Source organism: Oryctolagus cuniculus, chromosome 19 (assembly GCF_964237555.1).
Source record: "Oryctolagus cuniculus chromosome 19, mOryCun1.1, whole genome shotgun sequence".
NCBI lineage: Eukaryota > Metazoa > Chordata > Mammalia > Lagomorpha > Leporidae > Oryctolagus > Oryctolagus cuniculus.
Window position 1 is genome coordinate 6,417,876 of NC_091450.1, and position 23,159 is coordinate 6,441,034.

The following is a 23,159-nucleotide window of genomic DNA, read 5'->3' on the forward strand; positions in this document are numbered from 1 at the left end:
AAAGACTGGGAGAGCTCTCTCCACCTCTCAAATATATATATATATATATATATATATATATATATATTTTTTTTTTTTTTTTTTTTTTTTTTTTTTGACAGGCAGAGTGGACAGTGAGAGAGAGAGACAGAGAGAAAGGTCTTCCTTTGCCGTTGGTTCACCCTCCAATGGCCGCCGCGGCCGGCGCGCTGCGGCCAGCGCACCACGCTGATCCGATGGCAGGAGCCAGGAGCCAGGTGCTTTTCCTGGTCTCCCATGGGGTGCAGGGCCCAAGCACCTGGGCCATCCTCCACTGCACTCCCGGGCCACAGCAGAGGGCTGGCCTGGAAGAGGGGCAACCGGGACAGAATCCGGCGCCCCGACCGGGACTAGAACCCGGTGTGCCGGCGCCGCTAGGCGGAGGATTAGCCTAGTGAGCCGCAGCGCCGGCTTCAAATATATTTTTAAAGAAAATTTTTTAAAGGAAAATCTCATTGACTTAAAAACTGGAATCTGGAGGCTGACACTGTGGCATAGCAGGCTAAGCCTCTGCCTATGGCGCTGGCATCCCAAATGGATGCTGGTTCTAGTCCTGGCTGCTCCTCTTCCAATCCAGCTCTCTACTATGTCCCGGGAAAGCAGAAGACAGCCCAAGTGCCTGGACGCCTGCACGTCTGCACGTTCGTGTGAGACTAGAAGAAGCTCCTAGCTTTAGATTGGCCCAGCTCTAGCAATTGTGGCCATTTGAGAAGTGAACCAGCAGATGGAAGATCTTTCTGTCTCTACTCTTGTCTGTAACTCTAGCTCTCAAATAAATACAAATAAAAATCTTTAAAAAATAAAAAGTGAATCTGTACTTAACAGGTCCAGTTTTTCATTATTTCCTATCAATACAAAGTAACACCTCCATTATCATATATAATCTATTAGTAATTCAAAATTTGCAGATGTGCATGGGCTTTATGTAAACATTACACAACTTCATATAAAGGACTTCAGCATCCTTGGATTTTGGTGTCCATAGACGGGGAGCACAGGAACTGCCCTTGGATACCAAGAGACAACTGTCCTAACATACAGACAACACAAACTAATGGCATAAGTCAGTGAGATGACACAAATACACTTTAGGAGAAGCAGGCTAAATGCCCTGCAAACAGGTGCCTAGAGGGGTTAAGGAGTACTGTTCATCCCCAAAGGCCCACATTTGGCCACTACATTTCCTTTTTCACAGCATTCATTGCTAGAAAGATCCAAAGCACAACAGAAATATCGTAAGAGTCATTTCAAATTGTAAATTCACTCTCAAGGAGCTGTGATCCTTCCTAACCCGTGCCAACCACCAACCTAACCCAGGTCCATCTCCCTTTCCCACTCCCTACTGCCTACTTTCTCCACGTTGCTCCAGAATTGTCTGACATCTTTGGCCATGGTGGAAGCAATTCGTCGAAGCTTGGCCTGCTCCTCCCTCCGGGCCCGTTCCTCTTTCTGGCGCTGCTCCTCGTGGTGCCGGATCACCATGCGCACCACCTATTAGAACAAAGACGAGCATGGAAACACTCAAAGCCAGACCTCTCACCCACCCAAATACCAAGAAAATAATCAAGGTCAAGAAATTTGAGAAGTTGCAGCTTGCCTCGTGATACTATGGGCATCAAAAAGCACTCTGCACCATTCTACTCAGTTCCCTTCCCACTAATGCCCCATCAAGGGAACGCACATTAGAAAAGGAAATGAAAGGTGACCCAGTGGGGCCCTACCTTCCGGGCCACACCCCTCTTCCAACGGCGCTCCTGAGCGAAGTCAGCAGACAGCCACTGCATCTCTTCACACAGGTAGTCCCAGTGGCCTTTGGGGCGAGGGGGCTCTGGAACTTTGGGCAACCTCTTCAGTGACCAAAAACCCTCCTTCCGCAGCTCAGCAATCCGAGTCTCAATCTCGGCTTCCTGAGGAGGAAGAGCTAGGTCAGCCGACAGTTTCTGCACACTTACTCCACCTCACTGCCCAGCTGGCTTCCTCGGCACCAACCAGGCTGATTGTCTGACGCCTGTGTCTAGTCCACATCCCAACCCTACAAATAGGTACTATGCTCTCTTCAGATGAAAGAAATCAGCGACACAGTGATTTCTCTGAAAGAAGTAAGAGCTAGGAATCAATAACCAAGTCTAAATACTCCAGACACCAGACGTCATGCTTTTCATTATTTCATATGATCCCTACATCACATAAACAGGCAAATCTTGAGAAAACAGATCCCAAAGGGAGCTCCCCAGAGAGGCAGAGAGCACATGTTTCATCCTTCATTGCAGATACGAAGATCTGCCATCACTGGAGAATTCTACTTAGAGCATGCTCATGTTGTATTAAACTTAGAAATATGCTACACAATCCTATTTGCATATTATTACAAAAACACTGCAAAATTATACATGAAAAATTAACAGTTGAGGCCGGCACTCTGGCATAGGTTAAGCCAGGGCCTATAATGCTGGCTTCCTATATGGGAGCAGCTTCGTGCCCCAGTTGCTCTACTTCTGATCTGGCAGCAAGTGTTTGGGCCCCTGTCACCCATGTGGGACCTGGAAGAAGCTACTGGCTTTGCTCTGGCCCAGCCCTGACTGTTGTTGCCACCTGGGGAATGAACCAGCAGATGGATGATCTGTCAATCTCCCTGTTTCTCTGTAACTCTTTCAAATAAATAAACTTTTTTTAAAGGCTTATTCTTACTTACTTGAAAGGCAGAGTTACAAGAGAGAGGTCTTCCATCCACTGGTTCACTCCCCAAATGGCCACAATGGCTGTGATTGTGCCAGGGTGGAGCCAACAGTCAGGAGCTTCTTCTAAAATCTCCCATGTGGGTACAGGGGCCCAAGCACTCAGGCCATATTCCATTGCTTTCCCAGGCACATTCGTGGGGAGCTGGATAGGAAGTGGGGCAGCCACATTTCGAATCAGCTCCCATATGGGTTGCTGGCATCACAGGCAGCAGCTCAACCCATGCCACAGCACTGATCCTAAAAAAATGAATCTTAAAAAAAAATTCACTGGCCAGCGCCATGGCTCACTTGGCTAATCCTCCATCTGCAGCACCGGCACCCCAGGTTCTAGTCCCAGTTGGGGCGCCAGATTCTGTCCCAGCTGCTCCTCTTCCAGTCCAGCTCTCTGCTGTGGCCTGGGAGGGCAGCGGGTCTCCCTGCACCTGCACGGGAGACCAGGAGGAAGCATCCGGCTCCTGGCTTTGGATCAGCGCAGTGCCAGCCGTAGCGCCCATCTGGGGGGTGAACCAACGGAAGGAAGACCTTTCTCTCTCTCTCTCTAACTCTGCCTATTAAAAATAAAAAATAAATTAAAAAAAATTTTTCTTTAAAAAGCATTTGAGGAAGGCCGGCGCCGTAGCTCAATAGGCTAATCCTCCACCTTGCGGCGCCGGCACACCGGGTTCTAGTTCCGGTTGGGGCGCCGGATTCTGTCCCGGTTGCCCCTCTTCCAGGCCAGCTCTCTGCTATGGCCAGGGAGTGCAGTGGAGGATGGCCCAGGTGCTTGGGCCCTGCACCCCATGGGAGACCAGGAAAAGCACCTGGCTCCTGGCTCCTGCCAGGATCAGCGCAGTGCGCCGGCTGCAGCGGCAGCCATTGGAGGGTGAACCAACGGCAAAAGAAGACCTTTCTCTCTCTGTCTCTCTCTCACTGTCCACTCTGCCTGTAAAAAAAAAAAAAAAAAAAAAAAAAAAAAAAAGCATTTGAGGGGCTGGCGCTGTGGCAGAGTAGGTTAAGATTCCACCTTGCCGGTGCCACGGCTCACTAGGCTAATCCTTCGCCTTGCGGCGCCGGCACACCGGGTTCTAGTCCCGGTTGGGGCGCCGGCTTCTGTCCCAGTTGCCCCTCTTCCAGGCCAGCTCTCTGCTGTGGCCAGGGAGTGCGGTGGAGGATGGCCCAAGTGCTTGGGCCCTGCACCCCATGGGAGACCAGAAGTACCTGGCTCCTGCCATTGGATCAGCACAGTGTGCCGGCCGCAGCGCGCCGGCTGTGGCAGCCACTGGAGGGTGAACCAACGGCAAAAGGAAGACCTTTCTCTCTGTCTCTCTCTCTCACTGTCCACTCTGCCTGTCAAAAAAAAAAAAAGACTCCACCTTCAGCGTTGGTATCCCATAAGGGTGCTGGTTCAAGTTCCAGCTGCTCTACCTCTAATCCAACTCCCTGCTAATGGCTTGGGAAAGCAATGGAAGATGGCCCAAGTGCTTGGGCCCCTGCACCCGCTTGGGAGACCCAGAAGCAGCTCCCAGCTCTTGGGCTTCAGATTGCACCAGCTCTAGCCATTCTAGCCATTTGAGGAATGAAACAGTGGATGGAAGACCTCTTTGTCTCCCTCTCTCTCTGTGACTGTGCCTCTCAAATAAATAAATAAAAAGCATTTGAAGTGTTTTTGTAACAGAAGTGACCAAAAAACTCAAACTGGGGCCAGCGCTGTGGCACAGCGGGTTAAAGCCTCAGCCTACATCCCATATGAGTGCTGATTTGAGTCCCAGCTGCTCCACTTCCGATGCAGCTCTCTACTATGACCTGGGAAAGCAGCAGAAGATGGCTCAAGTCCTTGGGCCCCTGCACCCTCATGGGAGATCTGGAAGAAGCTCCTGGCTCCTGATCAGCTCAGCTTTGGCTGTTGTGGTCATTTGGGGAGTATCAGCTCAGCTTTGGCTGCTGTGGTCATTTGGGGAGTGAACCAGTGGATAACGACCTCTTTCTCTCTCTTTGTAACGCCTTCAAGTAAATAAAATAAATCTTTAAAATACTGTCAGAGTTGAGACATGGAACTAAATGGCGTGATAAAGAAAACATCAAAAAGGACTAGGAGGGGCCAGCACTGAGGCGCAGTGGATTACCCTGCTCCTGTGATGTCGGCATCCCACATGTGCACTGGTTTGAGTCCCTGCTGCTCCATTTCCAATTCAGCTGCCTGATAATGCAACTGGGAAAGCAGTGGAAGATGGCCCAAATATTTGGTCCCCTGTCACCCATATGAGAGAACCAAATGGAGTTCCAGAATCCTGGCTTCAGCCTGGCCCAGCTGTGGCATTAGCATCAACTTAGTGAGTAAACCAGCTGATGGAAGATCTAGATCTCCATCTCCGAACAGAACAAAGGGGCAGCGTTGGGGCCAGCACTGTGGCGCACCTGGCCTGAGGTGTCAGCATTCCATGTGGGCACCAATTCGAGACCCGGCTGCTCCACTTTCCATCCAGCTCTCTGCTGTGGCCTTGGAAAAGGTACAAGATGGCCAAAGTCCTTAGGTCCCTGCACCCGCGTTGGAGGCCTGGAGAAAGCTCCTGGCTCCGGATCGGCACAGCTCCAGCCGTTGCGGCCAATTGGGAAGTGAACCATCAGATGGAAAACCTCTTTCTTTCTCTTTGTGTAACTCTTTCAAATAAATAAATCTTAAAAAAAAAAAAGGGGGGGGGGCAGTGTTGTGATGCAGCAGGCTAAGCTGCTATGTGAGAAGCCAGCATCCCACATCCACATGAGAAATGGTTGGAGTCCCAGCTGTTCCACTCTGATCCAGCTCTCTGCTAATGCACCTGGGAAAGCAGTGAAAGACAGCCCAAATACCTGAGCCCCTGCCACACACGTGGGAGAGTTTTGGCTCCCTGCTCTGGCCTGGCTCAGTCCCAGCTGTTGTGGCCTTTGGTGAGTGAACCAGTGGATAGAAGATCTCTGTCTCCTCCTCTCTGTCACTCTCAAATAAAATAAATCTTTTTTTTTTTTTTTTTTTTTTTTTTTTACAGGCAGAGTGGACAGGGAGAGAGAGACAGAGAGAAAGGCCTTCCTTTTGCCGTTGGTTCACCCTCCAATGGCTGCTGCAGCCGGCGCGCTGCAGCTGGCACATCACACTGATCCGAAGCCAGGAGCCAGGTGCTTCTCCTGGTCTCCCATGGGGTGCAGGGCCCAAGCACTTGGGCCATCCTCCCCTGCACTCCCGGGCCACAGCAGAGAGCTGGCCTGGAAGAGGGGCAACTGGGACAGAATCCGGCACCCCGACCAGGACTAGAACCCGGTGTGCCGGCGCCGCAGGCGGAGGATTAGCCTATTGAGCCGCGGTGCTGGCCAAAATAAATCTTTAAAAAAAAAAAAAAAAAAAAAGCTTAGGGGACCAGCACTGTGGCATAGCAAGTAAAGCTGCCTGTAGCCTGGACATCCCATATGGCGCCAGTCTGAGTCCTGGCTGCTCCACTTCAGATCCAGCTCCCTGATAATGCACCTGGGAAAGCAGCAGAGCAGAGAGCTGGATGGGAAGTGGAGCAGCCGGGACTCAAACTGGTACCCATATGGGATGCTAGAGTCCCAGGCAGTGACTTTACCTGCTAGGCCACAGCACTGGCCCCAAGAATTCACATTTCTAAAAAATACTCAGGGGCCAGCACTGTTGGCGTAGAAAGTTAAGCTTCTACCTACAGTGTTGGCATCCACGTGAGTGCCAGCTCAAGTCCTAGCTACTCTACTTCCGATCCAGCACCCTGCTAGTGTGCCTGTGAAAGTAGCAGAAGATGGCCTAAGGCCTTGGACTCCAGCACCCTTGTGGGAAAATCTGTCTCTGTCTTCCCCTTTAACTTTGCCTTTCTAAAGATTTATTTATTTATGTGAAAGTCAGAGTTACACAGAGAGAGAAGGAGAGGCAGAGAGAGAGTCTCTTACATCTGCTGGTTCACTCCCCAACTGGCCCCAACAGCCAGAGCTGTGCCGATACGAAGCCAGGAGCTTCTTCCAGGTCTCTCACATGGGTGCCAGGGGCCCAAAGCCTTGGGCTATCTTCCACTGCTTTCCCAAGCCATAGGAGAGAGCTGGTTCAGAAGTGGAGCAGCTGGGACTAGAACCGGTGCACATACGGGATGCCAGCACTGCAGGCGGTGGCTTTACCCACTACACCATAGCGTTGGCCCCTAACTCTGCCTATCAAAAAATAAACCTTCCATCCTGAAGAAGCTTCTAGCGCCTGGCTAAGCCCCAGCCGTTGTGGCCATCTGGGGAGTGAATCGGCAGATGGAAGGTTATCTCTTTCTCTATATCTCTGCCTTTCAAATAAATAAATCTAAAAAAAATATCCAGGCGATGCTGATGCTACTGGCCCAAAACAATTTACCAGTGATATATGTAACACAGACTGCAGCACAGCAGCAGAAACCGTCAATTATAAGAACATCACAGTTAACAAAACACTTTTATGCCTATTCATTCCTTTTACTTAAAGCTTATAATGGCCATTTCGATTTTTAAGGAAAAGTAAAATGAGGTTTAAAATTCAAACAATCGGTTCAACATCATACAAATTAAGGCAGAGTCTTACAACACTTAATTCCAAGAAAATAAAGGAGAGGAACGTGAAATGCCCAAGGCACATATGAGTTCTGGGAAGAAGGCCCCAAGACTCCTAACGGGCCTCCTTGATACGCACGTGCTTGGCCTGCTCCGCAATCTCGGCATGGCTCTTCTCCCATTTTGGGCCCTTGTTAGACAGGTCGGCCACCTGTGGCACGCTGAGCCCCTCCAGCGGCACCGTGGCACCATCTGGGGGGCCTGGAGGTCCATCCAGAGAGGAATCTTGAGCTATGTGCTGAGGGGAGATGCCACCTGCCCTACTAGAGGCTGGGGAGCTGGATGAGGCAGGGGACACAGGATTACTGCCTGTCATGCCGTCCGACACCATCTAGGAAAGAGGCAAGAATTGAGAAAATGAATGCTTAGCAAGGTGCAAGTGCTTTCAGTACATTATTTTGTTCCATCTTCAGAAGAAAAAAACTATGGAACAAATACCAATCTCATTTTTACGAACACAGACATTAGACGTGTTTTTAAAACGGTGCTCAAGACAGCAGAGCCAACTTATAGCAGATGATGTTACAGAGTACTGTCCTGACGTCTACATGGCTCCCAGACTCAGTCTACTGCCACGACATGTGATTTCCAATTTCACTGATTCTTCCTGAGCCTCAATGAGTTCACTCACAATTGTAGATCCATATTCCTACCACATTATCACAGCAAACAGGGGACATTCACCTATGCAACAAATCCAGTCTGACACCAAGTTCAGCACACACCAAAAACACAAAAACAAAAACCCCAGCCACCTACACATCTTCACTAAAGAATGAAGAGTGAGGAGACGGCCACTATTCTCAAACACCCACACATTACAAGGTACAACACAAGTAAATGAAGCAGAGGGGCCAGTGTTGTGGCACAGCAGGTTAACCTGTGGTCTGCAATACTGGCATCCCGCGAGGGCATCGGTTTGAGTCCTGGCTGCCTCACTTCTAAACCAGCTCCCTGTTAATGCACCTAGGAAAGCATGGGAAGATGGGCCCAAGTGCTTGGGGCCCCTGCAACCATGTGGGAGACCTGGATGGAGTTCCAGGCTCCTGGCTTCAACCTGGCCCACCCCCGGCCATTGCAGCCATTTGGAGAGCGAACCAGCCAATGGAAAATCTTGTCTGTCTTTCCCTATCTCTGTATCTCTGTAACTCAGCCTTTCAAAAAAATATACCTCAAAAAAAAAAAAAAAAAAAAAAAAAAAAGTGGAAAAATAAAAAACCTACTGAAATATGGATACTCAGGACACTCTGAAAATTCACTCTCCAGCACACTTCACAGTGCCCCAAATTTCTAGCTCACCTAAGTGACCATTCTTTGTCATCAGCTTTCCCATTTACTCTTGTGAAAATCAGAAGCAACAAATCTGTAAACATCAAAAGCCTACAGGACACAAAACTACATCTGTCCAGTTTCAAAAGCCAGGTTTCTTTCCCCTGCCCTACACACTTCCATGGTACAAGAATGAATGGTACACAGCATCCACAAAGCTTAGCCTGTTCCAGTTCCAAAATATGTTAAATTATTCTCAAAAATGCGCAAGCATTCTGCCAACCTCCTTTTCCAGCATGGTCTGTTCCACGTTTTCCGGCAGCAAGGAGCTCCTGCGCTCCTGGAGATCAACATTGCACTCGTGTCAAATAGCATCTAGGTATTCAACAGCCTTGACATCCTGAAGCACAAGCTACCTAAGCTCCAGACCCAGCTACCCAACTAGCTAAGACTTGCCACATTATTTCTACCTCAGAGCCAGCAGTCCACAAAGCAAGAAACATAAGCAACCCTCCCAACTTGTCCAACCTGTGTCTGTAGAATTGGGAGCTGAGGGTGAGCAGGGGAGGGGCTGCTCTGCATGGTCCCACTCCCAGGCTCCTCGTTGGATGCCTGAAGAATGACTGGGTTGTTATCACCACTGCTGCTGGCCGAGGGGCTGGCGTCCGGCTGCAGGGCATGCTGGGAGCTGGCCTCATTCTGGGCCACTGGCCACCGGGACCCGCCTTCCAGGGCCCGGGGCCCACCAGGGCGTCCCAGCCTCCGCTCAGGTCCACCAGCCTCTGGAGCACCTAAAGCGGGTAAAAAAGATAGAAACGGGAGTCAAGGAAATTAAAGAATGTTTTCCAGAAACAAAAAAACTTCAAAAAGTAAAGACAAACAGTTGATTATAGGCTACATTTCTTGAGCATTCATTATATATCAGGTGTTTTCCTAAGTACTTCCTTGATGTGTTCTATAATCTCACACCTACCTTATTTTAAAACTTTTTCACACACTGAGAATAAAATCATGCAGGAAAGATCCCTGATCTATGTGGAACTTACATTCTAACATTACTTCCACATTTTAAGTTAAGAAATCAGGATACAAAAAGACCAACTGGCCTGCATAAAGTCACCCAGTAAGAAACAGGTAATCTGATGCTAAAACTGTGAAGAACCTACTGCTATCCCCTGGTAGAACCAGGAAGACTGGACTGTCCTCTACCCAAAGCCCCAGTTCCATCATCGCACCATTAGCACCAAACCCTCCACAAAGATATCACATGCAAAGATTACCATACTTCTGCAAAACAAAAACCCACAAGTATCGACCTGCAATTTCTCTCATCATTTCCTATGTTTCCTCCCGTTAGCGTCAGTACACAAAGTGCCACAAGAACCCGTACCTGTGTGAGCTGAGACCACAGCCCCTGTGAAAGTCTGCACTTCCACGGTGCCGCCGTACTGAGGAGTATCACGCCTGAAACAAACAGGAGAGGAGAAAAGCAGCAGTTAGGAACCAATCCACCTTTGCCAACATCTACCACGGCTTATTGTTTACTCCAGCGTTTTGACACTTCTAAATATCAGTTCAAAAGCTGGGAAAACTACAGCAGCAGGAAGAGCTCACATTTCAAAAAATAAAATTAAAAAAATCAAATCATGTTTAGTGAAAAGAGAATTCTGCAGGGACATAAATTTCTGGCAGGGAGGAGAAGGGGGATAAAGTGAAGCAAAAGAAAAGAAGTAAAAACTAAAAAGCTTCAGTGTAAAACGCTCCAACCAGAGAATGGAGGTGGAAACAGCAAAGCCAAAGAGCTGTCACATCCCAGTGCTCCAAAAGGTGCTGGCTGCCGGTGGGCCTGCCCAGGGAGGCCTGCACGCAGCCAGGAACACGAGAATGCACCCCAGGACTCAGGGCAGGGCCCTGTGAACCCCACAGCGTGAGACACACACTCCCGCCAAGCCCCAGCACAACACGTTAAGGAGCAGTCAGGGGTGAGGAGCGCCGCCCCAGCAGAGAGCCATGTGCCGGAAACCAGCGGGGTGAAGCTACACAAGTCCCGGAAGTGTTTCCCCAGTGTTGAGGGAAATTCCTCAACCACGGTGCCGCCCCTGATTCACTCCCAGCTCCACAACAGACTCCCAGGACCTGAGCTAACCAGAGCCCGACAAGCCTGAACTCTTGACCCCGGCCTCCACGAGTCTCCCAGCCCCTCCCCGGAGACTGACCCCGCGTGACCCCTGACCTCGGCCCGAGTCGCCACTGGCCCTAAGGTGGCCCCGCCTCCTCGCAGACTCCCACCCCACCCCAACGTGCGCGCCAGGCTGGGGGAGGGGCCCGCGCGTGCGCGGCTGGAGGCGGAGAGAGCCGGCTGCGCGCACGGCCCGGGGGCTCCCGCCAGAACCCAAACCCACGCACACAAGGGTCGCGGGGCGGGGAAGCCCTTCGTGCAAGCCCATCGGGACGCCCCCACCACCAGACCGCGAAAGGCTGAGTGGAGGGAGGGTTCGTGCCACCAGGACCGGGCCCCCTGACTGAACACGGGGGGCGCGCGCCCCGACTGCTCGTCCCACGCCCCCCTTCCTCTTCCCGCGCGCCCCTGAAGGGTGACTGGGCTCGGTGGGCGGGCGGGAGCGCACCTGGGTCCGTCCTCTCAGGGCTCGCTCGCTCGCTCAGGCACGCGTGCGCAGAAGGCGGGAAGGGAGCGGAGCTGCGCCGGGACCCAATGCCGGCCGGCCTGGCCCTCTCAGTCTGTCTCTATGGGCGCGCGCCGACTGCCTCGCGCACCGGCCCCGGGGCCCCGGCTGAAGGTGCGCGCGCAGCACCCCGGGAAGGTGGGAGGGGAGGCGGTGGCGGAAAGATGCGCGCGCAGTCGCCCGCCAGGGGAGGGGGAACTCTGGGGCGTCCGCCATCTTGTCTCCCTCTCCTTACCTGCGTCCTCGGGGGCGTGCGCACCACCCCCCCTCCCGCCGAGGAGGGGGGAGGGCCCCCTCTTGGCAGCCGCCTTCACGGCCTTTCAATTCCCCTGGGGACCGAGGCTATGGCCACCGCCTTGCTTCCACTGCCTCTTCTCACGGCATAGAGGTGCGGGCGGCGAGTGAGAAAAAGGGGGAGACGCTACTCCCGGCGAACCGCCGCCGCCGCTCCCGAGGCCTCACCAAAATGGCCGCCGCCGTCTCGGCCGCCACCACCACCACAACCACCCCAGCTCGCTATCGCTACCGCCGGCGCGGCCCGTCCTCTCGCGAGAGACAGTAACTGGAGGTTGGGGTGTGTGCAGGGGGGTGAGGTTCGCGTGCTAGCGTAGGGCGCTGCCCGCGGCGCAGGGCAGCCTGGGAGATGTAGTCCGCCCGGAGGCTCCGCGCTTGCCCGGCGGCGGAGCGGCTTAACTCGCGGCGGCTGAAGCGCCTCGGGCTGCATTGCGGCTGCCGGCTCGGACCACCACCCCACGTGCCCCGTTTTGTTTTTTGTGGTTTTTTTTTTTGTTTTTTTTTTTTTTAATGTTTTTAAGCAAGTTGTCCGATGAGCTGAAGTGTGGTTAGCCGTGAAGCCTGGGCCTCCTGGCGATTCAGTCCATTTTAGGTGAGCATGGTTCCCCGATAGCTTCCAAACACCTATGCCACCTTTCCACGTCCCTTCTAGGTGTAAAAACTCTGACCGCAGAATGGAACAGTGACAGCCGCCAGTACTGAGGTCACTTTGTGCGTTACCTCTTTTAGGCCTGCCTCTGTTTTACAAACGAGTGACGGCGCAGAGTTAACCACACTGACCGAGCCCAGCAGTCCAAGCCCCCAAGAGTGCAAGATGCTCTCACAGTGTCCACCCCAGCAGCCCAGGATAAGAAGCCCTGATGAGGGGCCAGCACTGTGGTGTGGATGGTAAAGCTGCCACAGGCGATGCTGACGTCCCGTGTGGGCTTCGGTTCGAGTCCCGGCTGCTCCACTTCCGGTCCAGCTCCCTGCTAACGGCCTGGGAAAGCAATAGCAGATGGCCCAAGTCCTTGGGCCCCTGCATCCACGTGCGAGACCCGGAAGAAGCTGGTTCCTGGGTCCAGATGCGCCAGCTCCTGCCCTCGTGGCCATTTGGAGAGTGAACCAACGGATGGAAGATTTTCTCTTTCTCTCTCTCTGTAACTCTGCCTTTCAAATAAATAAATAGATAAAAAAAAAATGAAATTCTCAATTCAGCTTCTTCCCCTTCATCTCCCAGTTAACTTCTTCCCAGTGAAGAAGGCATTGTTGGTCTCAGTTTACAGATGAAATTTTGATTGAATAAGAGGCCAATATTTTTAGACCTGTCTTACAGAAGAGATGGGTGGGATGTGGTCTTGCTAATTTCTTGCTCGGTGTCCTCTGAGCCTCAGTTTACTCTTCTATAAAGTGCCAAGCTAGGGGCCGGCGTTTGGTGAAGCAGTTTGAGCTGCCACTAGGAACGCCTGCGTCCCCTGTTGGAGTGCGTAGGTTCGAGTCCCCAGTCCACCCTGCAGTCCAGCTTCCTGCTAATTCTCACCCTGGGAAGCAGCAGGTGATGGTTCAGGTATTGGGGGGTCCCTGTCATCCATGCAGGAGACCCAGATGGAATTCAAGTCTGGCCCACTAAACTAGTGGATGTGAGAGTCTCCTTCCCTCTGTGTTGCTGTGGATTTATTCTAAGAGGAACAGCGCGGTGGGGGCAAGAGGCGCGGAGTCACCACACAGACCCTGGGAGTTGGGTGAAAGCAGGCCAGAGGCAAGCAGCCTGCGGACTCCATTCAGCCACCCGAGATTGAGCAATAACAGGTCTGTGATGCCCTTAGATGTCCGGGGCTGCACATGTTCTATGCCGATCGGGTGTCCGCACTAAGTTCGGCATCAATATGGTGACCTCCCTGGAGCGGGGGACCACCAGGTTGCCTAAGGAGGGGTGAACCGGCCCAGGTCGGAAACGGAGCAGGTCAAAACTCCCGTGCTGATCAGTAATGGGATCGCACCTGTGAATCCTCCATCTTTTGCCTTCTCATAAATAAAATATCTTAAAATTGCTCACGTAAAATGGCCTTGAGAGTGCTAGGGAACCACTTGGACGCAAAGTGTGTCGGGGACGTACGTGTCAGGGTCTCAAGCTCGCGGTCTTGAGGTCGTTAGCCTCCAGATGTGTTTTCCAGAGTGTTTTCATGCTCTCCGTGTTAATACTTAAAGCAAGAAGGCGAGGTCTCCAGCTTGCCATAGAGGCTGCCGTTCCTCAATCGTCTAACACTGAATGGCGTCATACGTTTGTGATGTCAGCTGACTTCCGAAGGCGGTTGAAATGTGTGACCTCTCGTTAACACACACGAGTGGCAGCGAGCACCAACACTTTCTCATCTACGCCGTGTCGGGCCCTGAGCCGCGAGCAGTGGGAAGGTGGCACACTCCCTGCCAGGAATTTAGGCATTGGACACAGCAGCTGGGGTGCCACATCGGAGTGCCCGGTTTGCGTTCCAGCTCCACTCCCAGTTCTAGGTTCCTACTGATGCACACGCTTGGAGGCAGCTTGTGTTTGGGTCCCTGCCACCCACGTGGGGACCCAGGTGGAGTCCTGGGCTCCCAGCTTCTTCAGCCTGGTTCCAACCCCGGGCTTTTGGGAAGTAAACTAGCAAGTATAGATCCTCTCTATCGCTCTCGCTCTCGCTCTCTCTCTCTCCCTTTCTCTCTCACTGTGCGTGTGTGTGTGTCCTCTCTCTGTCACTCTGCCTTTCAAATAAAATCTTTTTTAAAAAGAATTTAGGATCCGACGCTGTGGCACAGCTACCTAAAGCCCCAGCCTGCGGTGCTGGCATCCCATATGGGTGCTGGTTACAGTCCTCATTGACCACTTCTTTTTTTTTTTTTTTTTTTTTTTTGTGACAGGCAGAGTGGACAGTGAGAGAGAGAGACAGAGAGAAAATGTTTCCTTTTTGCCGTTGGTTCACCCTCCAATGGCCGCTGCAGCTGGCACGCTGTGGCTGGCGCACCACGCTGATCCGATGGCAGGAGCCAGGTGCTTCTCCTGGTCTCCCATGGGGTGCAGGGCCCAAGTACTTGGGCCATCCTCCACTGCACTCCCTGGCCACAGCAGAGAGCTGGTCTGGAAGAGGGGCAACCGGGACAGAATCTGGCGCCCTGACCGGGACTAGAACCCGGTGTGCCGGCGCCGCTAGGCGGAGGATTAGTCTAGTGAGCTGCGGCGCTGGCCTACGCTCCACTTCTGATCTAGCTCTCTGCTATAGCCTGGGAAAGCAGTGGAGGATGGCCCAAGTGCTTGGACTCCTGCACCCGCGTAGGAGACCCGGAAGAGGCTTTGGATCAGCGCAGCTCTGGCCGTTGCGACCATCTGGGGAGTGAGCCAGCGGTTGGAAGACACCTTTCCCTCTCTCTCTACCTCTCTGCAACTCTGCTTTTCAAATAAATAAGTCTTTAAAGAAAAAATTTAGTCTCCTTTTGATTGGGGTTAGCTATGAGCTTGGTAAAAGTCACAGCAGGCAGTTCGGATACCTTGGGAAAAGGGTGGTCAAGGAGCCCACACAGTGGTGGCTGAGATGACTGGTAAGGACATCAGAGAGGGCCTCCTAGAGCTGTCGTTTGAACTTAGCCTTGAAAAACTGAGACATGAAAGGTTAGAAATGACAAGAAGGGTTAGGAAACTACTCCAGATATGGAGTGCAGTGTCTACAACTCAACTTTTTTTTTTTTTAAGATTTCTTTATTTGACAGGCAAAGTTACAGATAGAGAAGTCTTCAATCTGCTGGTTCACTCTTCATATGGCCACAATGGTCAGAGCTGTGCCAATCCGAAGCCAGGAGCTTCTTCCAGGTCTCCCACCTAGGTGCAGGTGACCCAAGTGTCTGGGCCATCTTCTGCTGCTTTCCCAGGCCATAGCAGAGAGCTGGATCAGAAGTGGAGCAGCCAGGACTCGAACTGGCACCCACATGGGATGCTAGCACTGCAGGCGGCAGCATTACCCGCTACGCCACAGTGCCGGCCCTGACTCTTAACTTCTTTAGCCAGGTGTTTTTCCTTCTGCTCCACTTCCTGCACCCCACCCCAGATCTCAACAGCCAGAGCTCCAGAGCAGGGCGTCTGGAAGTGCCACAAACCACACTGGAGAGTTTGGGTTAAAGACGGGGTGTTCTGGCCAGAGAAGCTCGCCCCTGGAGGCCTTCCCACAGCTCCTGCAACTCTGGCGTGTGAGGATACGACTCTGCTCAACACCCCGGCGTGGAGTCCTGCACGCCAGCTCTGGATCAGGGTGTGCTAATAGACCCTGACTGCTGCGCTAGGGCTGGAGAGCTTGGGAGGTGGGCGTCCCAGAAAGATGTCGCAGCCTCTGCAAGGTCGAGCCTTGGTTGTACAGGGAAGAAGGCAGCTCGTTTGTTCACGAGGGAGCAACCTGAGGCACTGGTGGAGAGAGGCCGCCTGGTCCCCCACGGCCAAAAGTCCAGCAGTAGCGCAGCGGTGACGGGGAGCCACTGAAAGTTGCTAAGCAGAGGACTGGCTGTGATGAGGGCTCCGCTTCACACAGGGTGACCTAACAGGATGACATGGGCAGCTTGCGAAGACTGGAGACTGAGAGGATGGGATCCATCACCCAGGTGTAATGTGGGCTACCAACCAGGAGATGGCAGTGCAGCTGAGGGCAGGAGGTCTCCACAGGCAATCAGTGGAACTTTGCAAACCTGCGTTAGGCAAGTTCACCGGCTGCACAGCCATTTCTCTCATCTCCTGCGACGCCAGCTAGCCCAGGGCCTCCCCTCTGCCGCCCTCCCTGCCCTGTCCACGCTAGTCTCCCTTAAGGGCCACTTCTGGGTCCTGCCATCAGTTGTTGGGGTTCCTAAGGATTCTCTTAACTGCCTTCCTTCATCCAGCATGTTCTCAAGCAGAGATGATACCGTAAAGCTTAAAGGTTCCAGGACCCCTGCCTTGCATGAACTAGAAGTTCATGGTTAGAAGTGCAGGGCCGGCAGTGGAGGGGGTAGAGGGGAGTCAGAACCTTCGAGGTGAAGTGAGAAAGCCAGTTTAGTCAGAAAGTATTTGCATGTAAGCATTGCTGGTAATTTGCCTAAAGAGACCTCGGAAGACGAGGGCATTCACGTCCAAGCTGCATGTGTCTCCTGATTCCACTGTGCACTCCAGTTGTCCTCTCTCCGGCCAGGGAGTAGCCCCAGTTTAGAACTTGGGTTCCTGTCTCTCTGATTCCTGGATTCCCACTGCAGGGGCACCAGCAGCAGCCACCTCAGGTTTATACACCCAAAATGTGAACTCATGATCCGAACCACAAAACTTACCCATCCCCTCTGCTCCGAGGGAATGGCGCTTGCCACCCGCATGGTTGTTCATGCGAGAAATACAAATAGAAGCACCGGTCTCCCTTCCCCACCGGCCGCCTAGGCCCTCAATCGCTTAGTCAGTGGTAGTCCCACGTTCTGGCTACTGGGGCCTTAGCCCACCTCCCTTGCCCGTTCTGTGATGTGGACGATGGATGTTTTCTGTAGTGCGCTATGCAAATGAAGTTTCGGGGTGAGTCTAGCCCCCTCCCCTCGTGCTCTCTTGCATCCACACAGCTGTTCCTAGCACTCCGGGCAAAGGAACATTCTGAACCCCTGGCGGTCGGCACCAGCCTCCTGATTGACATCCCTGAAGCCCGCCTCTCCCACCCCACCAAAGCCCCAGTCCCTGCGGATTTCCCTTCGGGGTAGGGGAGGGAGTGGGGGGACTACCACAGGAGGGTCGCATGATGCCACGGAGCAGGCTAAGAGCACCCGAGAGCAGGTGGAGAGGCCAGGGAGCCTCCACTGTAGATGAAGCAGCCTCTCCACGCAGCACCAGGCAAAACTTCCCTAGCTGCGACCCCCGGAGTCACTCTGTGGTTTCTAGTCCTTTCAGGGCTCCTACTGAAACACCTCCCTAAGGTCCCCAAGGTCCGTGGAGGGACCCCTGCCAAATCCCGGCCACTTCCGCTCTCCCAGCGTCTCCAACAGCTCCCCCACTCCCAGCTGCTGCATTCCTGTTTCTTACTTTCCTTCTACCTCGTTGAAACCTACAAACCCTTAGTCCTTCCTGGGCTGAATCCAGAAGCCTTCCCTGGCCTGAGACTACAGGTTATATATTTTTAAATTTCTTTGATCGACGCACACTTAATACCTATGTATTTATGGGCTACGCTGTGATGACTCCATACACAAGTACACGTTGTGTAATGATCAAATTAGAGTAATTAGCATATCCATCACCTCCAACATTTCTCATTCCTTTGTGATGAGAACATTAAATAGCCTCTACTCCCTGTTTTGAAACGTGCAAACCATCACTGTTAAGTACTACTTCTGCCCCATAAAACACCAGAGCTTTTTTGTCTACCTAACTCTAACATTGTAACCATTGGCTGACCTCCCCAACCCTTTCTCCCCGTGTAACTACCTTTCTATTCAATTTCCATGAAATCAACTATTTTTTTAAGAGGCAGAGGGGCAGAAAGGCCAGGCTCCAATCTGCTGGTTCACTCCCCCAAATGCCCACTCTGGGTGGGGCTGGGCCAGGCCCCAGCCAGGAATTGGAAACTTCATCGGCCTCCCACGTGGCTGGCAGGGATCTAAGTACTTGAGTAATCCCTGTTGCCTCCCTGCCTGGGCCTTAGCAGGAAGCTGGAGTCAGGAGCAGAAGCGAGGTATCCAACCCAGGCACTCCGACACAGGCACTCTGACACACAAAGTCTTCCAGGCTTCGTCCGTGTGGTCACAAATGACAGGATTGAGACCATTTGATGGTGGCGGGACAGCGTCCCAACGCCTGTAGCCCCTAGGCTTTCGCTCAGACTCCATTAGATCTCCTGTAACAGCCTGTGCTTTTTGGCTTCCCAGCACTGTCTCGCCAGAAACTGCCTGAAGAAGTTCAAGTGTGTCTTGTTTACTTCCATGCCTGTATCTACACCCGCGGTCGACCTGGGGAATGCCAGGTGCATCGTAAGTATCCATAGCTAGGGCTTGCATGCTACCTGCATCTGTGCGTGACAGCCACAACCCCTACGTCTTACATTCACAAGTACGATCATGACAACGCTGAGCACCAACCTATGTTTTCACACGAATCAATTCAAGCCCACAATAACCCTATTCAGGTGAATATCATCCTTTGACAGATGGTAAAAGGATGGCTCAGTAACTTGTCCCAAATTATACAGCTGGAAAAAAGCAGTCAGGAGAGTGGTGGTTTTTTTAAGTTTTTTATTATTATTTTATTTTACTTTAAGGAGAGAGTTACAGACAGAGGGAGAGGTCTTCCATCTGCTGGTTCACTCCCCAAATGGCCGCAACAGCTGGAGCTGGGTCGATCTGAAGCCAGGAGCCAGGAGTTTCTTCTGGGTCTCCCACATGAGTGCAGGGGCCCAGGCACTTGGGCCATCTTCTGCTTTCCTAGGCCATTGGCAGGGAGCTGGATCAGAAGTGGAGCAGCTGGGAAGCGAACCGGCACCCATGTGGGATGCCAGCACCGCAGGCAGATGCCTAACCTACTACATGAGAGAGAGAAAGAGATTTTCCATCTGCTGGTTCACTCTCCAAATGGCTGCAACAACTGGGGCTGGGCCAGGCTGAAACCAGCAGCCAGGACAGCTCCATCCTGGTCTTCCCTGGTTGGTGGCAGAAACTCCAGTACTTAGACCATTGTCCGATGCTTCCCGCGTGCGTTATCAGGGATGCTGGATCAGAAGTGGAGCTGCCAGGACTCGAACCGGTGCCCATATGGGATGCCGGAGCCCCAAGTGCAGTAACTCACTGCGCTGCCAGGCTCACCCCCCAGAGACTCAAACCCAGAGAGATTGACTCACAGCTGTGTGTTTTTAAAAATATATTTGATTTATTTACCTATTTATTAGAGAGAGAGAGAGAGTTACAGACAGAGAAAGGGAGAGAGAGAGGTCTTCCATCTGTTCACTCCCCAAAGGGCCACAATGGCTAGAACTGGGCCGATCCGAAGCCAGGAGCCTCTTCCGGAGTCTCCCACGTGGGTGCAGTGGTACTGCTTCCCCAGACACATTATCAGGAAGCTGGATCAGAAGAGGAGCAGCCGGGACTTGAACCTGCATCCATATGGGATGCCGGCGCCACAGGTAGAAGCTTAGCCCACTACACTACAGCGCCAGACCCCACAGCACTGCTTTTAACTGCTGAGCTGCTCAGCCCCTCAAATCCAGGTTAGCTGTGTGCCAGGCATGATTCTAGGCACTGGGGAAATAATGGAGAGGTGAGGGAGGGGAGAGTGCAAACAAACTCAAAAGTTGAGGTTTTTACCAAGCTGACATTCCTGGGAGGCAAAAACAGCAAACAGACAAATAAGAGAAGGAGATTCAGGTGGGTAATTGGCATGATGAGAAAATCCAGGAAATCTGGGGGAAGGAGGGGTGAAGGCAGGGGAGCTGCTCTGTTTGATGAGGTTGGGGAATCTGGGAAGGCCTCTCTGCAGCAGTGACGTTTGAACAGAGATGCTCTGGGGCAAGGGAATCAGAGCAGAGGTGAATGATCGCAGAGACCCTGAGGCTGGGCTCAGCTTCCCTTGACAGCCGCGGAAGGCAGCAGGGGCACGGGAGCAGCTGGAGGTTAAGGCCGGAGAGGATCAGGCTTGGACCCTCCAGCGCTTTGAAGGCCAAGCGAAGGAGTCCGGACCCAATTCTGAGTGGAGCAGCAGGGCTCTGAGCGAAGACAAAACGCACAGTGTAGAGAATGGACTGTAGGGGTGGGACTGAAAGGGGGTTGCTGGGGGCGGGCGCTGTGGCACAGTGGACCAAGCAGAAGCCTGCAGCGTCAGCATCCCACGTGTTAGATCCCCGGCTGCTCCACTTCCCATCCAGCTCCCTGCTAATGCGCCTGGGAAAGCAGCGGAGGATGGCCCAAGTGCTTGGGCCCCTGCACCCATGTGGGAGACCTGGAAGATGCTCCTGGCTCCTGGCTTTGGATTGGCTTAGTTTCGACTGTTGCAGCCATTTGGGGAGCGAACCAGCGGGTGGAAGATTCTCTCTCTGCACTTTTCAAATAATAAATCTTTTTTTTTTAATTTTTTTTTTGACAGGCAGAGTGGACAGTGAGAGAGAGAGAGACAGAGAGAAAGGTCTTCCTATGCCGTTGGTTCACCCTCCAATGGCTGCCGCGGCCGGCGCGCTGAGGCCGGCGCACCATGCTGATCCGATGGCAGGAGCCAGGTGCTTCTCCTGGTCTCCCACGTGGGTGCAGGGCCCAAGTACTTGGGCCATCCTCCACTGCACTCCCTGGCCACAGCAGAGAGCTGGCCTGGAAGAGGGGCAACCGGGACAGAATTCGGAGCCCCGATCAGGACTAGAACCTGGTGTGCTGGCACCACAAGGCGGAGGATTAGCCTAGTGAGCCGCGGCGCCGGCCTTCAAATAATAAATCTTAAAAAAAAAAAAAAAAAAAAAAAAAAAGATGGGGCCGGCACTGTGACACAGCGGGTTAAAGCCCTGGCCTGAAGCGCCAACATCCCATATGGGCGCCAGTTCTAATCCCAACTGCTCCTCTTCCGAACCAGCTCTCTGCTATGGCCTGGGAAAGCAGTAGAAGATGGCCCAAGTCCTTGGGCCCCTGCACCTACATAGGAGACCCGGAAGAAGCTCCTGGCTCCTGGCTTTGGATCAGCCCAGCTCCGGCTGTTGCGGCCATCTGGGGAGTGAACCAGCAGATGAAAGACCTCTCTCTGTCTCTACCTCTCTCCGTCTTTCAAATAAATAAAATAAATCCTTGAAAAGAAATGGTGATTTCTATGTTCTGACAAGTAAGAGGCAATACAGACTGAAATCTTGCGATACAAAGGGAATGGGGTTAGGGTTGCCGATTTAGCAAATAACTCTCCTAGGGGTCCCTGGGAGCCCCAGAGGAGCCTCACAAGGCCCCTGTGGCGTGGCTGAGGTCCCAGAAGGCTGGGAGAAGGGGGAGAACTGCCAGAATGCCCCTCTGCTTAGAGAGGACGGGGGGCTTCTGAGAACACTGCCAAGCGCAGAGCCTTCACCCGGGGAGCTCGGCACAGCCAGAGCAAACACTCTCACAACACCATCCCAAGGCTGAAGGGAGGAGACTCCACCTGTCCCCCCGTTCTGGGGGGCTAAGCTGTCACATACCATTCTGGGGGAGAGGGAGCACAACTGTGGTTATGTACAATCCTTTATATATGGTTTTTAAAATTTATTTGAGAGGTAGAGTTACAGACAGAGGGAGAGACAGAGAGAGAGGTCTTCCATCCACTGGTCCCCCCTGCCAAATGGCCTCAACAGTCAGAGCTGGGCTGATCCAAAACCAGGAGCCAGGAGCTTCTTCCAGATCTCTCATGTGGGTGCAGGGGCCCAAGGACTTGGGCCAACTTCTACTGCTTTCCCAGGCCACAGCAGAGCGCAGGATTGGAAGTGGAGCAGCCAGGACTTGACCCGGCACCCATATGGGATGCCGGCCCTGCATATGGCAGCTTTATCTGCTACACCATGGTGCTGGCCCTCCATAAATAAATAAATAAATAAATAAATAAATAAATAAAATGCCAGGTATTTGTGATACAAAGATTAAAAAAAAAAGAAAAGAAAGAAAACTGGACAAGGAATAGGAAGAAGTGGTTGAGCGGTAAGGAAACATAAATGGAAATGGAGCTGTGTACCCTGATGAACAATAGAGAAAGGTCTTCCAATCACTGGTTCACTCCTCAAATGGCTGTAAACAGCCGGAGCTGGGCCGACTCACAGTCAGGAGCCAGGAGCTTCTTCCGGGTCTCCCAAGGCGAATGCAAGGACCTAAGCACTTGAGCCATCTTCCACTGCTTTCCCAGGCCACAGCGGAGAGCTGGATCAGAAATGGAGCAGCCGGGACTTGAACGGCACCCATATGGAATGCCGGCACTGCAAGCGGTGACTTAACCTGCTATGCAACAATGCTGGCCTCACCATCTCATTTTTGTTAAGAAATTGTATGCATGTGTGCACACATTCCCCTTGTGTGTATAAATGTTGGAGAGACCATCTATAGGAAACTCAGCAAACTCTGCCGGAGACTGGATGGGGGTGGTATGGATTTTATTGCTTTTTTTTATAGTAATGACACATGCATGTGATCAAAGTATTATAAAACTCAGAAAAACATGCAAAATAGACATTATTCCTAAATCCTACCATCAAGAAATAAGCCCAGTCATCATAGTGGTAGACTCCATTTCATATTTCTATCTTCATCTATGCAAAACGTTTATCCTTTTGAGCTATAAATTGGGGAAGTATAAAATATTCTACCATGGGGGCTCTACTTCCAACCCAGCTCCCTACTAACGTGCCAGGGAAAGCGGCAGAAGTTGGCACAAGTGTCTGGGCCCCTGCCACCCATGTGGGAGCTCCAGATGGAGTTCCAGGCTCCTGGCTTCCATCTGGTCCAGGGCCAGCTGTTGGGGGCTATTTGGGGAGTGAACCAGTGGATGGAAGATCTCTCTCTCTCTCTCTCTCTCTGTAACTCTGTTTCAAATTAAATAAGTAAATCTTTAGAAAAGATTAGTATAGGGTGGTGTTTGTTCCAGTGGTTAAGATTT

At 52.3% G+C, this 23,159-nt stretch overlaps 1 protein-coding gene and 1 long non-coding RNA gene across 8 annotated transcripts in view; one reads left to right on the forward strand and one right to left on the reverse strand.

Annotated features, from left to right (window-relative positions):
• SRCAP (Snf2 related CREBBP activator protein) overlaps positions 1–11,673 on the reverse strand; it is a 47,905-nt gene extending 36,232 nt beyond the window's left edge. For 4 of the 7 annotated variants that reach the window (XM_070064861.1, XM_070064857.1, XM_070064859.1 and 1 more), the window contains exons 1-6: positions 11,532–11,673; positions 10,003–10,076; positions 9,141–9,403; positions 7,423–7,674; positions 1,740–1,925; positions 1,369–1,509 (exon numbers count right to left, since the gene is read on the reverse strand). In XM_070064861.1, the coding sequence (XP_069920962.1) occupies positions 1,369–1,509; positions 1,740–1,925; positions 7,423–7,674; positions 9,141–9,194 (633 nt within the window). In that variant the 5' untranslated portion in view covers positions 9,195–9,403; positions 10,003–10,076; positions 11,532–11,673. Of the gene's footprint in view, positions 1–1,368; positions 1,510–1,739; positions 1,926–7,422; positions 7,675–9,140; positions 9,404–10,002; positions 10,077–11,239; positions 11,426–11,531 lie in introns of those variants that run through there. The other 3 variants (XM_070064862.1, XM_070064858.1, XM_070064856.1) reach the window with 1 other exon arrangement.
• LOC138847119 (uncharacterized) lies at positions 11,533–12,770 on the forward strand. Its single transcript, XR_011384728.1, has 2 exons — positions 11,533–12,182; positions 12,320–12,770. It is a non-coding gene; the product is annotated as an uncharacterized lncRNA (long non-coding RNA).
• The last annotated feature ends 10,389 nt before the right edge of the window (positions 12,771–23,159 follow it).